The sequence below is a fragment of the Nerophis lumbriciformis genome, linkage group LG10, assembly GCF_033978685.3.
Source record: "Nerophis lumbriciformis linkage group LG10, RoL_Nlum_v2.1, whole genome shotgun sequence".
NCBI classification, from domain to species: Eukaryota; Metazoa; Chordata; class Actinopteri; order Syngnathiformes; family Syngnathidae; genus Nerophis; species Nerophis lumbriciformis.
Window position 1 is genome coordinate 40,020,567 of NC_084557.2, and position 17,794 is coordinate 40,038,360.

The 17,794-nt window shown below is 39.5% G+C and overlaps 1 protein-coding gene across 6 annotated transcripts in view; it reads left to right on the top strand.

Annotated features, from left to right (window-relative positions):
• plxnb2b (plexin b2b) overlaps positions 1 to 17,794 on the top strand; it is a 523,354-nt gene that overhangs the window by 480,356 nt on the left and 25,204 nt on the right. For all 6 annotated transcript variants that reach the window (XM_061969610.2, XM_061969615.2, XM_061969611.2 and 3 more), the window contains 2 exons: positions 10,970 to 11,126; positions 17,010 to 17,110. In XM_061969610.2, the coding sequence (XP_061825594.1) occupies positions 10,970 to 11,126; positions 17,010 to 17,110 (258 nt within the window). The remainder of the gene's footprint in view (positions 1 to 10,969; positions 11,127 to 17,009; positions 17,111 to 17,794) is intronic.

Below are 17,794 nucleotides of genomic sequence, written 5' to 3' on the forward strand. Positions count from 1 at the left end.
AGATCAACTTTCGATGTAATAAAAAACAACAATCTGCTGTATGCTGTGCTCTGCCAACATGTGCCCTCTCACAAACAAAATTCTTAACTTCAACAACCATGTTGCTACAATATTAAACCTAATAACCGCATTAACAACGGCAGAGAACTGACGAGAAAGGAGCAGACAGAGGGGAAAAAGAAGGGGGCAGGATTAGGGAGCCGTATTTGCTTGTTTGTGCTTTGGAAGGGTGAGGGGCCGCGCTAGAGCGAGAGGAGAGTAGTGTCTGCTCTGGCAGCTATTTCCACAAAAGACAGTTCTTCTCACGATTAAAACTTGATACTTTGCTGTGGTCATGCTTGTGAGCACCATTGTACTCCTCGCAAATAGTCTTTTTTTTTTCTTTTTCTTTTTTTAACTCCGCAGCGATTCCCTCCTTCTCTCCACGCAGGTCTGTTGAGTTTTTTGGGTCTCTTGAGAGAGCAAAACAGACAAAAAAAGAAAAGGCACACAGTGCTTGAGTGTTGAGACGTGATTCTTCCTGTGCAGCGAAGTGAAGTGGATGACTCCGCCTCCCCAAAATTGTTGCGCTCTACTTTCTGGCCTGCAGGCGCCCTATTGAGACGTCGGTACAAAGAGACGTGGTTCGCAAACAGGGGCATATTTGACATGATTTAAAGGTTCATAAACCGGAGCGTTTGCAAATAGATGGGGTCGTAAATTGTGTTTTATTTTACCTTCTCAAGGGACAATACCATTTTTTTTAACATAGGCTTGTTTTGTAATGTTTGTAAACCACCAGTTTCTGCTTCGTAATGTCGCAGGACACGTTTCTTAAAGAACCGTGTCTCCCCCAGTGCTGACAGCACTCTTGCAGCCCCAGATCATGCCACTACCATGCTTGACTGTGGGCAAGACGCAATTATCTTCATTTCCACTTGTGTTAGCAGCTATTTAGACAAACATTTTGCATGTTGATAGTAAATCAACACTGCTATACAAGCTGCACTAGTGTTTTTCCGATACCAATATTTTGGTACAGGAACCAAAATATATTTCGATACTTTTCGCTACTTTTCTAAATAAAGGGCACCACAAAAAATACAACATATGTTTATTATTGCAAGTTTGTCCTTAAATAAAATAATGGACATAGAAGACAACTTGTCTTTTAGTAGTAAGTAAGCAAAGGCTCCTAATTTAGCTGCTGACATATGCAGTAACATATTGTGTCATTTTCCATTTTATTATTTTGTCAAAATTATTAAGGACAAGCGGTAGAAAATTAATTATTATTATTATAATTATTCATTTACTGTTAACATTTGCTTACTTTCTCTGTTAACATGTTCCATCTACACTTCTGTTAAAAAGTAATAATCACTTATTCTTCTGTTGTTTGGATGCTTTGCATTAGTTTTGGATGATACCACAAATTCAGCTGTCGATCCAATACCAAGTAGTTACAGGATCATACGTTGGTCATATTCAAATTCTTCATGTGTCCAGGGACGTATTTCCTGAGTTTATAAAAATAATATAAATTTTTTAAAAACGGAAAAAGATTTTGTGATGCTGAAAAATATGTAATCATAGTAGTATCAACTAGATACGCACCTGTACTTGGTATCATTACAGTGGATGTTAGGTGTAGATCCACCAATGGCGTTTGTTTACATTTTGACGCCGGTGAGTTATGGTGTGTAGTGAAGCATGTTTAGCTATTCCTCGTCCTGCAGTGATAATGAAACTTGTAAGAAACATACTTTATTTGTCGCCATGGAGGCCAGGATTAGTGATTTAGAAGTAGCTAAAACACTGCCGACTGTGGCTGGACTTTAGCCGCTAGCTAGCTAGCCATGTCTTAAAGCACCTCTTCCTGAGGGCATTTCAGTGTTATAACTTCACCTTTATCGTTAGTTTTTAAGCCAAAATGCGTCCATTCTCCCTTTTCGGTCTACACACTGTGTCTGCTTGTAAGTACTCTGTGATTGTGTGCTGCCGAACTTGCTCCTCTACTCGTAAAACCAGCAATGTCATGACGTGACGACAACGGGAGGGGGCCCGGTACTTTTTAGAGGCGGTATATTACCGAATATGATTCATTAGTATCACGGTACTATACCAATACCGGTATACCGTACAACCCTAAGCTGTACACTGGCTACTCTAAAGCAGGGCTATTCAACTTGCGGCCCGCCAAAGCTTTTCATTTGGCCCGCCGAACATCACTTAAATAGGCTTGATGAATCCATTCAAACTGGGGTTGCTCATGTATGCAGTACTCCCGCCACCTCACAGGGGGGCAACGGTGAAGCATATGTGTCACAAAGTAGCAGTGGGTAAATAGAAGAAGACTACGCATTTAAGCCAAAAATTGCACCTTCAGCCCTGAAAAATTAACTAAAATACCATAATAATAAAATAGGACTTTTAACAATGACTGGGCAACAAAGAATTAATGTTCTGCTGCAGTCATTGTTTCCTGTTGGACATTTTAAGCGACGGACACTGTCAAAGACAAGCAGTAACCACGAAAGAAATCCACATGTGTAAGCTTCATCACAAAACTTGGTAGAATCTTTATAAGTAGACATTGGGCATAAAGGTATTTAGTTTGTTTTGTATTGAAATAGCTGACTTTGTGGTCGTGTTGTTTTTTTGTCTGACAGTAACGCTGGCGGTCACAGCTCGTTGAATACATGTAGCGCTAAATTTGACCTGTAGAGGGCGATAACGCTTCACCTTAGGTTTTATTGTGATGATCCACATTGCTGTTTAATTCGTACATGTGTAAACACTTGTAGTGTATTGTGTGAGTCTAATAACAAACCTATTTTATTTATGTAAAATACACAACATTTGGGGCGGCATGGCGTAGTGGGGCGGCATGGCGTAGTGGGTAGAGCAACCGTGCCAGAAACCTGAGGGTTGCAGGTTCGCTCCCCGCCTCTTACCATCCAAAATCGCTGCCGTTGTGTCCTTGGGCGGGACACTTCACCCTTTGCCCCCGGTGCCACTCACACCGGTGAATTGAATGATGAATGATAGGTGGTGGTCGGAGGGGCCGTTGGCGCAAATTGCAGCCACGCTTCCGTCAGTCTACCCCAGGGCAGCTGTGGCTATGAAAGTAGCTTACCACCACCAGGTGTGAATGATTGATGGGTTCTACATGTAAAGCGACTTTGGGTACTTAGAAAAGCGCTATATAAATCCCAGTTATTAGTTATTAGTCTTACAACTCTAAGTGAAGGAAGAAATAAAACTGAGGGACGAGAGTAATTCAAAAGAAGGAACATCAATCCTCAACAAAACTTCTGGAGCTTCTGTTTCTTTCATACTGTTCACTATCTGTCAAGCAGAATAATTAATTTATTGACAGTGCATTGTGAGAGTTGATGTTTTTACTTTGTAATTAGGTACATTTCAAAGGAATATATTATATTTGTTTTCATTGAGGGCCATATCGCAGTTATGGTTATATATATATATATATATATATATATATATATATATATATATATATATATATATATATATATATATATATATATATATATATATATATATATATATATATATATATATAATACATTAATAATATATTTTTTATATACCATATTTTCCGGACTATAAGGCGCACTTAAAATCTTTTTTTTTTTTTTACTCGACAGTGCGCCTTATAACCCGGTGCGCCTAATACGTTTGGTTGAGCTTACCCACCTCGAAGCAATTTTATTTGGTACATGGTGTAATGATAAGTGTGACCAGTAGATGGCAGTCAAACATAAGAGATAAGTGCAGGCTGCACCGTTTGATGTGCTTCAACATAGGAGTATTATTATGGTGTGTGTATAAGGTAAGACATATTATCTGGCGTTTTGTTTCACAATATTATGCAAAAGCAACATTTCTTACCTTCTGGTACCTGCTGATCTGTATTTGGGATCTGCATAAATCCTGAAAAATTCAATATAACCTGCGCAGGCACCTTCTGACTAAATATCTACATTTCTATGTAGCTCTCAGCCTTTGGACTCTTGAAACTGCGGCCCTCTTCATGATGTAGTTGAATAGCCCCGCTCTAAAGTATATCCAAGTTTACTTTCTATCGACAAGATATACCGTAAAAAAAAGCCTCGCATGGTAGCATTTTTGGAGAAAACTGCACACATACTGTACCAGCTGCATCAAAATGACAGTGTGTGTTGTGTTTTTCAGTTGCCATGGCAACTGTCTTTAAAAAGAAATTACCCCGAGCGACAGGCTGCTTATGTATGGCATTAATTTCCCGCGTCAGTGCATGCATGTGAAAAATGACATGATCAGGCGACACATTCCACTATAGCAGTCCTTCTCAAATAGCGGGGCCTGTGACCTCGGGAAACATGCTTTTTTTCAGTACCAGAATATGACGAAGCGTAGGTAGCACTTTGCTTCACTGTAACCACGGTGGGCGACGTGGAAAGACCAGTGTGTTGTTTCCTTTAATGTTAAAAACCTTACAATGTTAGTTATAGGGTTGTATGTTATACCGGTGCTAGTATAGTATCGCGGAACTAATGAATCAAAAACGGTACTGTACTCTGTTTGAAAAGTACCGGCTAAGGTCAGGGGAGTTGGCGGGCCAATTTAGAACAGAAATACCATGGTCCGTAAACCAGGCACGGGTAGATTTTGCGCTGTGTGCAGGCGCCAAGTCCTGTTGGAACTAGACGGCTGCGTTGACCCTGGATCTCAGGAAACAGAGTGGACCGACACCAGCAGATGACATGGCACCCCAAACCATCACCCAACCATGCAAATTTTGCATTTCCTTTGGAAATCGAGGTCCCAGAGTCTGGAGGAAGACAGGAGAGGCACATGATCCACGTTGCCTGAAGTCTAGTGTAAAGTTTCCACCATCAGTGATGGTTTGGGGTGCCATGTCATCTGCTGGTGTCGGTCCACTCTGTTTCCTGAGATCCAGGGTCAACGCAGCCGTCTACCAGCAAGTTTTAGAGCACTTCATGCTTCCTGCTGCTGACCTGCTCTATGGAGATGGAGATTTCAAGTTCCAACAGGACTTGGCGCCTGCACACAGCGCAAAATCTACCTGTGCCTGGTTTACGGACCATGGTATTTCTGTTCTAAATTGGCCCGCCAACTCCCCTGACCTTAGCCCCATAGAAAATCTGTGGGGTATTGTGAAAAGGAAGATGCAGAATGCCAGACCCAAAAACGCAGAAGAGTTGAAGGCCACTATCAGAGCAACCTGGGCTCTCATAACACCTGAGCAGTGCCAGAAACTCATCGACTCCATGCCACGCCGCATTAACTCAGTAATTGAGGCAAAAGGAGCTCCAACCAAGTATTGAGTATTGTACATGCTCATATTTTTCATTTTCATACTTTTCAGTTGGCCAACATTTCTAAAAATCCCTTTTTTGTATTAGCCTTAAGTAATATTCTAATTTTGTGACACACGGAATTTTGGATTTTCATTTGTTGCCACTTCAAATCATCAAAATTAAATGAAATAAACATTTGAATGCATCAGTCTGTGTGCAATGAATAAATATAATGTACAAGTTACACCTTTTGAATGCAATTACTGAAATAAATCAAGTTTTTCAAAATATTCTAATTTACTGGCTTTTACCTGTATGTATATATATATATGTGTATATATACATATATACATTGTCTTTATAATCCGTTTTGTCATTTAACATCAATTAACATTGATGTTCATCAACATTTAACATTGTCACTTTATCGATGGGAAAATTCATTTTTAGACTATATGATTTGCCTGAGCGGCTAGGAGATACCAAGAGTAACAAGCGGTAGAAAATGGATTAGAAAGGAAAGATTAAAAAATAAAAATAATAAAAAAATTAATAAAAAAATAAAATAAAAAAAATATTTTTTTAACTTGGGACTTCCTGTGGGCCGGATTTTGGATGCTGAGAGGCCGGATCCGGTCCCCCAAACCGTAGTTTTGGGACCTCTGCTGTAACAACTTGATATCGGATCGGTACCTAAATTTGTGGTATCATCCAAAACTAATGTAAAGTATCAAACAACAGAAGAATAAGTGATTATTACATTTTAACAGAAGTATATATAGAACATGTTAAAAGAGAAAATAACCAGAAGTATAGATAGAACATGTTAAAAGAGAAAATAACCAGAAATTAACAGTAAATGAACAAGTAGATTAATAATCCATTATTACAGCTTGTCCTTCATAATTTTGACAAACTAATAGAATGATAAATGACATAATATGTTACTGCATACGTCAGCAGACTAATTAGGAGCCTTTGTTTGTTTTCTTACTACTCAAAGACAAGTTGTCTAGTATGTTCACTATTTTATTTAAGGACTTAATTAAAGCAGATGTTTAATGTACCATAATATTTTTTGGTAAAATAAAGCCAATAATGCCATTTTTTGTGGTGCCCCTTATTTAGAAAAGAATGGAAATACATTTTGGTACCGGTACTAAAATATTGGTATCGGGACAACCCTAGTTAGTTATAACAATTTCATAGCTAAATTATACTATTTATAGTCACGGTGGAGAGTTGGGGGGGCGTAACAGAAATTAATTGAGAAGCAGTGCACTATAGCGAAGACATTGTGGGCTGAGCTGCGAAGTGCCAACAGTTGAGTTCCTCCATGTCCCAGTAATGTGAACACAGCTGCTGTCGGTTAAAGTCAGCGCCAACAAATGGCGTTGTCAAGGACCATTATCGAATTAGCTGGAATCATGAGGTGATGGATCGTCTCCGGTGATTGAATTACAGTTGCAGGGGAAGTAAAGAAATAAAAAAAAACCACCCCAGTGGACTTGATTTCACAGGCAGCTACGGTCAGTTTGGATTTCACAGGCTGCTTTTCACACTGACGAATGCAGAGTGTCTGATCAGGCGTGTGCGATCGGATTGGCTGCGCTCCCCCCCCACCCCGTCAGCCTATCCCCCGTCCCCGATATTGCCTCTAAAACACCCCCTGACGCCATTTTGATTGCATCAAGTGGTCAATTAGTTTCTGATGGAGCGACTCAAGTCGCTCTCGCTGAGCCTTGGTCATTAGCCGGGTCGAGGTGACGGGGTACCTATCGAGCCTGGTTGCCATGGCGACCACATCAGCACAGCTGGACCTTGTGGCGCTCCAGCCACGGCAGTGCTAATGAGCCCCTATTATGCAAGAGCCGTGATCTTCTACAGTGATATGTGTCAATATAGCCTTTTTAGGACAAATCTATCATGTCCTGCACTCCTGAGAGAAGTGGCGCTCAAAGGCATGCTTTTGAATTGGCGGGTTTCCATGACATCATGAAGGAAGCATGTGAAATTTCCGCGGAAACCTGCTGTGGAGGTCTTGCTTCTCCGGGTTCTTCAGACCACCAAGGACGGACATGACAGCCTCGTTCATCTTTGTGAACAATGTTTTATTTTTCAATAAATGTTCTTTCTGTTGCTTTTCAGCCATCAGTTTATGTCTCCGTCTCGCTCGTGCTCGTGCTCTTGTTCGTGTTTGCTCTCCACCATCAAAACTCTCCCTCTCCTTCCCGACTACTGCCTTTAACAGAGCGACAGGTGATTACATAAACATGCCCAGCTGGGCCATCTACGCACCTGTTGCTGATCTTGAAGCTGGTCCTGGCACACCCCGCTTCCCTGCAGGTCCGCAGGCCACGCCCCCCCCACACCTGCATTTAAAAAAAATTCCGCTTAAAAATATAAAATCCGCATTTTTGAATGAAATATCAATAATAATACGATCTAACAGAATGTGTTGAGCGCCGCAGACACTGGCTGTTCCTCTTGCCTGAACGCCGCTCTCAGATGCAGGACGAGCTTATATGATAAGTAGACAGCCGGAGAGCGAACGGAGGCGACAAGAAGTAAGCTAGCTATATGGTTAGCAAACTGGCGAGCTTTTTTCGGTACTCCAAAATAAAGCGAAGAAAAAAAGTTTAGAGCACCGAAACAAGCTCGCTAGCTTACTTCTTGTCGCCCGCTTTCGCTCTCCAAGCCACAACGTTGACGGCTGTCCACTTTGCTGCTAATCATATTCGGGTGAATACAATCCCCACACTGTTAGTTCCGAACCAGTTGTGGTTCTAGAGTATTTATTAGTAGCCAGCGAGAAGGGATATTTTTGACGTGACGAATGTAAACAGAGTTCACAACACCGGAAGTATATTACCTGAGGGGGCGTAGCTACAAGATAGAGTTGCCAAAACTTTTCTGAGTTCTTTGCATGCATGTTATAGAACAGGGTTGTCCAAACTTTTTTTTACTCGGGGTTGCATTGGGCTTAAAAATTTTGTCCGGGGACCGAAAGCTGACTGCATGCAAAGTAACTATATATATATATATATATATATATATATATATATATATATATACCCTTTGCTCTTATTACTTTTTCGCCAACTCTGGGCATTCTCTCGATGAGCTTCAAGAGGTAGACACCTGAAATGGTTTTCACTTCACAGGTGTGCTTGAAGCTCATCGAGAGAATGCCAAGAGTGTGCAAAGCAGGAATTAGAGCAAAGGGTGGCTATTTTGAAGAAATTAAAATATAAAACATGTTTTCTGTTATGTCCCCTTTTTTTGTTAAGTACATAACCATGAACACATAATACATGTGTTCATGCATAGCTTTGATGCCTTCAGTGACAATCTGCAATGTAAATAGTCATTAAAATAAAGAAAACACATTGAATGAGAAGGTGTGTCCAAACCTTTGGCCATATATATACAGTATATATATATATATATATATATATATATATATATATATATATATATATATATATATATATATATATATATATATACACATATATATATATTATATATACAAACCCCGTTTCCATATGAGTTGGGAAATTGTGTTAGATGTAAATATAAACGGAATACAATGATTTGCAAATCATTTTCAACCCATATTCAGTTGAATATGCTACAAAGACAACATATTTGATGTTCAAACTGATAAACATTTGTTTGTGTGCAAAATAATCATTAACTTTAGAATTTGATGCCAGCAACACGTGACAAAGAAGTTGGGAAAGGTGGCAATAAATACTGATAAAGTTGAGGAATGCTTATCAAACACTTATTTGGAACATCCCACAGGTGAACAGGCACATTGGGAACAGGTGGCTGGCATGATTGGGTATAAAAATGAATTTGAGACCCCTGCTCTAAACGTTCTTACTTACAGGTTGATTTGCCCTCTTCCTAACTCATATTAAGAACCTTTAAAGGTCCATAATTTGTTGCCGTGAAGATAAATAGACTTAGACTTAGACTTCCTTTTTATTGTCATTCAAATTTGAACTTTACAGTACAGATAAGAACATAATTTTGTTGCATTATCTCATGGTAGTGCAGGATAAAAAATCAATAAGGTGCAGATATAAATAAATAGATTACTTTACAGATAAATATATTGCACTTTTGCATATGCATCCAGGTTTATGGATGTATGTTATATTGTCTTTATATTCCAGCGAGTTAATCCATTTTTTGGGGGAATTGAGGGGATAATTATGATGCGTTCAAGAGTCTTACGGCCTGAGGGAAGAAGCCGTTACAGAACCTCCTACGGAGGCTGCGGAACCTCTTTCTAGAGTCCATGTTCTATTACTACCATGAGCCTCTGCAGCCGCAGCCAGCAGGGCGCCGCCATAAAATACCATAAATGCAATGTTAGCACAATAGCGAACATAGCTATGCTAGTGTTGCTCGCATGCGTGTTCTCCTCTCCCACTACTTAGTGTAATGTTGCTGTACAGTATGTGATACATGACATCTATTATGTTGGATAGGTGCAGAGTGGAGACAAGCACAGCTCATTAGCATTTAAGATGGTGGTTTGTTATTAAAAACTTTTAAACTCCCTGGACAACACACTTCCAATAGACTTTTGTGCGAGGTCTGGGACTAAAATGGCAAAAAAATACTATATTATGAGTAGAGATGTCCGATAATATCGGACTGCCGATATTATCGGCCGATAAATGCTTTAAAATGTAATATCGGAAATTATCGGTATCGGTTTAAAAAAATAAAATGTATGACTTTTTAAAACGCCGCTGTACGGAGTGGTACAAGGACGTAGGGAGAAGTACAAAACAGTTGTGTCTCCCAGTCATACTTGCCAACCCTCCCGATTTTCCCAGGAGACTCCCGAATTTCAGTGCCCCTCCCGAAAATCTCCCGAGGCAACTATTCTCCCGAATTTCTCCCAGACAACAATATTGGAGGCGTGCCTTAAAGGCACTGCCTTTGCGTGCTAGCCCAATCACATAATATCTATGGCTTTTCACACACACAAGTGAATGCCATGCATACTTGGTCAACAGCCATACAGGTCACACTGAGGGTGGCCGTATAAACAACTTTAACACTGTTACAAATATGCGCCACACTGTGAACCCACACCAAACAAGAATGACAAACACATTTCGGGAGAACATCCGCACCGTAACACAACATAAACACAACAGAACAAATACCCAGAACCCCTTGCAGCACTAACTCTTCCGGGACGCTACAATATAAACTCAACCCCGCCCACCTTAACGTCCTCATGCTCTCTCAGGGAGAGCATGTCCCAAATTCCAAGCTGCTGTTTTTAGGCATGTTAAAAAAAATAATGCACTTTGTGACTTCAATAATAAATATGGCAGTGCCATGTTGGCATTTTTTTCCATGACTTGAGTTGATTTATTTTGGAAAACCTTGTTACATTGTTTAATGCATCCAGCGGGGCATCACAACAAAATTGGGCATAATAATGTGTTAATTCCACGACTGTATATATCGGTATCGGTTGATATCGGAATCGGTAATAAGAATTGGACAATATCGGAATATCGGATATCGGCAAAAAAGCCATTATCGGACATCTCTAATTATGAGACTTGGGGGCATACTGTTTTTCCTCATCTTTATGACTTAATTGTGTGTGTTATCGGCAGACGCTGCAGGTGCTGGTGCACGGCGAGGGTCCAGATGTGACGCCGGTCAAGGTTCTTAACTGCGACACCATCTCGCAGGTAAAAGAGAAGATCATCGAGCAGGTGTACAGGAACCTGCCCTACTCCTCGCGGCCCAAAGTCGACAGTGTCACGCTGGGTAAGTGTATCCAGTGGAACTCCCCAAATCTGACCGTAGGTTTTCTGTTCTAAAGTCGCATAAAAAGTTCAAACCAAATAATATACACACAAAGTTATGTCCGTACAGTAAATACTACATCAGGGGGTTTCCTACAGCCACAACTGTCAATAGTTGTTGATTTTGGGCTAACTCAGGGATGTCAAACTGGTTTTTCATTGTGGGCCACATTGCAGTTATCAGAGGGCCGCTTGTAACAGCAAATAATGTATGAATTTGCCTCTGGATTTCATTATTAACTAGATGAGGCAATTCCTGAAGGAATTGCGTGTGAATGCTCCAATGCTGAAGTTGAACTGAAATGCTGACAGAATGTAGTATGAATGTAAGAATAGTTTGAATGTTGGAATGCTTTGAATGTTGAAAAGCTGACGCTAAACTGAAATGCTAATGGAATGTAGGATGAATGTAGAAGTGAAGTGAATTATATTTATATAGCGCTTTTCTCTAGTGACTCAAAGCTCTTTTACATAGTGAAACCCAATATCTAAGTTACATTTTAAACCAGTGTGGGTGGCACTGGGAGAAGGTGTGTAAAGTGTCTTGCCCAAGGACACAACGGCAGGGACGAGGATGGCGGAAGCGGGGATCGAACCTGGAACCCTCAAGTTGCTGGCACGGCCACTCTACCAACCGAGCTATACTGCACCAGAAATGGTGTAAATGTTGAAATCCTTTAAATGCTGAAATGGTTTGTAGAAGAGTTTGAATTTCCAGGAAAACCAGATTTTGGTTAAGAACTTGGAAAAGTGTTAGTTTGAATGTTCAGGATGAGTGGAATGTGTTGATGTTGGAATTGTTTTAATAGGTGTGGGAAATGTGCAACTTGGAAAAATGTCCCATTTATTTCAATGGGAACTTTCTGGAAATACATTTTTGAAAATGATTAGAAGCATGAATGAGCTGAATTGGTTGGTGTTGGAATTGTTTAAATCAGGCAAGAAATGTTGAAGTAGTAAATGGTTTTAGGGAATTTCGGTGAAATCTGGAATTGTTTTGAAAATGGTAAAAAAAACTTGAATGGTCTGAATGAGTTACAATTGTAGGTGTTGGAATATTTCAAATTGGTCAAGAAATGTTGAAGTTATGTTAAGTATGTTGAATTGAGAAATAGTATTACAGAATTCTTGGAATTTCGGGAAAACCGTTAATTTTTCCAGTTCAAAAAACAACTTTGTTTGTTGTCCTAATTAAGAGGAATGTTTTGACGGAGGAACAGTTGATGTGCGTTGAAAATGTGGGAGGAGTAGTAGCCAGAAAAAAGAGTGTAAATAGAGCTTTGGAAAACCAGGAATTCTGGAAAATCCTGGAATTTTTTGGAACTCGGAAAAATTATAGTTTGAATTTCCAGGATGGTGGAATGTGCTGAGGGCGGAATGGTATGAATAGGTTGAAAACTGTGGAAATTGTGCAAGTTTGAAAAATGGCCAATTCATATTAAATAGGAACAATGTCCCGTAAAACCTGGAATTCAGGGAAATCTGGGAATTTTTTGAATTTGTCAAGGGAAAGCCCGCGATTCCAGAAGTTGAAGTTGAATAAATAGATTTTTGGCATAGAAAACCATATGTTTGAATGCTTTGGAGCATTCACACAATTATATAAATTGTTTTAAGTAGACTGTAGATTTTACAGTAAAAACTTTACATTTACAACATTTTACTGTAAAATAGTGTTTTGTTTTGTTTTTACAAGATTTTACGGTAAATGGAAAAACAGTACCACTGTTTTTTGGGGGAGTTTTATGGAAAAAGCTGGCAGCTTAGTTGCCAGAATTGTTGTGTTAAATTTACATTGGTTTTTGCAACATTATATTGTGACAGGAAAAACAGTACAAGTTATTTTTTTTATTCTGGCAACTTAGCTTCCAGTTTTTCTGCCGTAAAAACAAATGTACCGTCTTTCCATTTACAGTAATACACCGTTAAAAACAACAACCGTAGATTTTACAGTTAAAAACTGGCAGCTCAGTCAACATAATTTTAACGCAAAAAACAGTAGTCGTTTTTTTCAATTTACAGTAATATACTGTAAAGAACGTAACATGTATTGTATCCATCCATCCATCCATTTTCTACCGCTTATTCCCTTCGGGGTCGCGGGGGGGCGCTGGAGCCTATCTCAGCTACAATCGGGCGGAAGGCCCTGGACAAGTCGCCACCTCATTGCAGGGCCAACACAGATAGACAGACAACATTCACACTCACATTCACACACTAGGGCCAATTTAGTGTTGCCAATCAACCTATCCCCAGGTGCATGTCGTTTGGAGGTGGGAGGAAGCCGGAGTACCCGGAGGGAACCCACGCAGTCACGAGGAGAACATGCAAACTCCACACAGAAAGATCCCGAGCCTGGGATTGAACCCCAGACTACTCAGCACCTTCGTATTGTGAGGCAGACGCACTAACCCCTCTTCCACCGTGCTGCCCCTACATGTATTGTAATTTTTATTAATTCGTTGGGTAGAAAGAAACTGTCCCTTCTTTTTATTAAAATTTCAACTTTTTGTTATGGTGAGCAAAAAAAAGTAAGTATTGGTGTTTGTATTTCAACTTTATTTTGTTTTGAATATAATTTTAATATGCCGCGAGAATTTAGGTAAAAAAAAATAACTAGGTCGAATTCTCACAACAGATCTTTGCTCACTTCTGTTTTAATATTTGGCGGGCCAGAGTAAAGGGACCAACGGGCCGTATTCCCCACCCCTGTTTTACATGTACAACTTTCTCCGACGCTGCCACAGAAAGATGATTGTTTTATGCCACTCCTTCTTTGTCTCATTTTGTCTACCAAACGTTTTATGCTGTGCATGAATGCACAAAGGTGAGCTTTGTTGATGTTATTGACTTGTTGGACTGCTATCAGGCATATTTGATCAGTGCATGACTGCAAGCTAATCGATGCTAACACGCTATTTAGGCTAGTTGTAAGTACATATTACATCATTATGCCTCGTTTGTAGGTATATTTGAGGTCATTTAATTTCCTTTACTTATGTCCTCTATTTAATTTATATTTGCATGTCTCATGACATTATCTGTATGTAATATTGATAGTTGTTTGTGTGCCATGTTGTTCCAGACCACAACAAACTTTACCCAGCTTGCAGTTCGTAATAAATCCATTAGATGAAGGCAGCCTAATATAGACACTTACATCACATGTTGTCTTCTTCATAACACTTATATAAGATTTTTAAAGTCATTTTGATTAGTAGGATAATATAGACACTTGCATCATGTGTTGTCTTCATTATAACACTTATGTAAGACTTTTAAAGTAATTTTGATAGAAGGCTAATATAGCGAATATAGATACTTACATTACGTGTTGCCTTTATTATAACATTTATGTAAGACTTTCAAAGTCATTTTGATAGTAGGCTATTATAGCTAATATAGAAACATCATGTTTTGTCTTCATTATAACACTTACATAAGAGTTTTAAAGTAATTTCAATAGTAGGTTAATATAACTAATATAGACACTTACATCATGTGTTGCCTTCATTATAACACTTATTTACGGCCTTTAATTTTTCGCACCTCAAACAGTTTTTATTTTGTTGTATTTTTGTTCCAATATGGCTCGTTCAACATTTTGGGTTGCCGACCTCTGGCCTAAAGGCAACAGGTAAAGAATCCAATTTAGGTAATGTTTTTATTTTTTTCAGTTACATTAAAACTATTTCCATTATTTCCAATGGTAAAAATAGTTTTAAAATTGAAAAAGGTTGGAGGTTCGGCTGTATATGTTTTGAGTTTTTTTACTCGGTCATTCTTTCTGCTAAGAGAAAGGTTGTTCAGTCAAAGGAGCAAAAAAGGAAAGCTTTCATCGGGAAACAAAGTTCTGCGCGGCCTGAAACCTTGGGGGAGCCGACTTGAAAGCTTGAATCTCTACAGACATTTTCTGACATCAAAGACGTTTCTTTTCCTTCAATTCCCACGCACGCGGCCGATCTCATTCCGTTATACATTTTTAGATAAGCACAGATCTGTCATCGCCTGGCGGAGATAACCCTCTCATCTGCCGCTAATTGTAAATGAGTCACATGGCACCAGGGCTCAGGTCGGCGAAAGCCTCGATTTGCCAATCCGACTTTGGAATTACATTGACAATATTCCACAACAAAGTCAGCTATCTCGTCCAGTCAGCTTTAACTCGACGTTCTCATCTTTGATCAATAATTAGCACAGAGCTGCTAGTGGGAAAGCCACTTACTTAATTCTGGAGTACATGTAGTTTTCTACACCGTTTCAGTATTTTTTATGATTCAGTATTTTCTAATTAATTATATTTAGGTTAAATTTGACTTTAATGACATCATAAAATCTATCAAATAACACAATTACATTATCATAAATAAGAATGAATTAACCCAAAAGTGGTTAAAATGGTGAAAAAAAATCCCCCAAAATATAACTGACGAAAATAAAAGTACATAAAAATGTGAAAATATATTTATAAAATATGTATACAATCAAGGGCAGCACGGTGGTACAGGGGTTAGTGCACGTGCCTCACAATACAAAGGTCCTGAGTAGTCCTGAGTTCAATCCCGGGCTCGGGATCTTTCTGTGTGGAGTTTGCATGTTCTCCCCGTGAATGTGTGGGTTCCCTCCGGGTACTCCGGCTTCCTCCCACCTCCAAAGACATGCACCTGGGGATAGGTTGATTGGCAACACTAAATTGGCCTTAGTGTGTGAATGTGAGCGTGAATGTTGTCTGTCTATCTGTGTTGGCCCTGCGATGAGGTGGCGACTTGTCCTTCCGCCCGAATGCAGCTGAGATAGGCTCCAGCACCCCCCGCGATCCCCCACACAGGACAAGCAGTAGAAAATGGATGGATGGATGGATATAATCTAGAATACATTTTTAAAGCATGTGATAACTGTGATTAGCGATTTGACGGTGCTTGAAATTCTTTAAAGTATTTTAAATCATATGTATATGTCCATCCATCCATTTTCTACCGCTTGTCCCTTTTGGGGTCGCGGGGGGTCGCTGGAGCCTATCTCAGCTGCATTCGGGCGGTAGGCGGGGTACACCCTGGACAAGTAATAATAATAATAATAATAATAATAATAGATTTTATTTGTAAAAAAAAAAAAAAAAGCACTTTACATTGAGTAAACAACCTCAAAGTGCTACAGTGTATTAAAAAAAATAAAAATAAAAACTAGAACAGCCAAATAACTAAAACTAGTATGCATATATCTAAAAAAAAAAAAAAAAAAAAAAAAGGCTTTTTTTAAAAGAAGGGTTTTTAAGCCTTTTTTTAAAGCATCCTTAGTCTGTGGTGCCCTCAGGTGGTCAGGGAGAGTGTTCCACAGACTGGGAGCGGCGGAGCAGAAAGCCCGGTCTCCAATTGTTCGTAGCTTTGTCCTCGGAGGTTGGAGGAGGTTAGCCTGTCCGGAGTCGCCACCTCATGCTTTGTACCATAAAAAATCATCAATATGTATAGCCAGAAAATGGTTTTATTATAAATGCATAAAATATAGTTTGAAAAAATCTGGAAGCAAAAAATATGAATAAATATACAGTCAGACCTGTCTATAGCGGCCACGGAAACCTCCCCCGCAGGGAAAAGTGGTGTAATAAACCTTGTCCTGATTAATACGGAAACTTAATTTGCATCACAAAATAGTTTTTTACTCCTTACAATAAATAAAATGATAATTTCCAGCATTATCATTTTAATTTCATGCAATATAATGTAATTTGTCCCTGCTAGCTGCTGCTGTGGTTGGCACTTAGCTTTTTTCTAGTTTGTGCACAGGTGACTAATGTTCAAACCTTGACATTGGTCTCCCGTTTCATCGCCTCCATTTCTCTCCACAGAGTGGCGCCCCGGCTCAACTGGGCAGATTTTATCCGATCTGGACCTGACCTCCCAGAAAGAGGGCAGATGGAAACGCATCAACACCCTGGCTCATTACAACGTACGTCAAATAAAGCTGTGCTTTTCCCCTACTATTGTTCGGACATGTTGCATTGTGCAAGTGTTCTATAAACTCTGTTACTAAAATGTTAACAAAACAAGTATTAATGTACAGTGAACTATGCAGGTGTACCTAATGTTGTGTCCAGTGGCGTGCGTGCAGGCGACAAAATAGACATAAATGCGCCGCCGTTTAGTGCCAACCTCAGCGGTGACAGAAGGCTTCTAAATCCCCCTGTCACCGCATCGACCCCTCGGAAAACAAAGGTCGCCGGCAAATATCCCCCTTCTGTCTGGCTTTTCACCCACCAAAATCCCCTCGTTAACTCTGATGCCTTGTATTGTCCTGCGCTGAATCTGTGGCCCCTTGGTGGAGCTAATCCCGCTGTTGGTCGGGGCCAGTAAAGAAAACATACCAATGAACACTTTTCCATTCATTGGCATTGATTAGGAATTAGGTATAGGCAAGTAAAAACCTTCAAAATACAAAACCCAAAACCAGTGAAGTTGGCACGTTGTGTAAATGGCAAATAAAAACAAAGTGCAATGATTATTTGAAAATCCTTTTCAACTGATATTCAATTGAATAGACTGCAAAGACAAGATATTTAATGTTCGAACTGAGAAACGTCATTTTTTTTTGCCAATAATCATTAACTTAGAATTTAATGGCAGCAACACATTG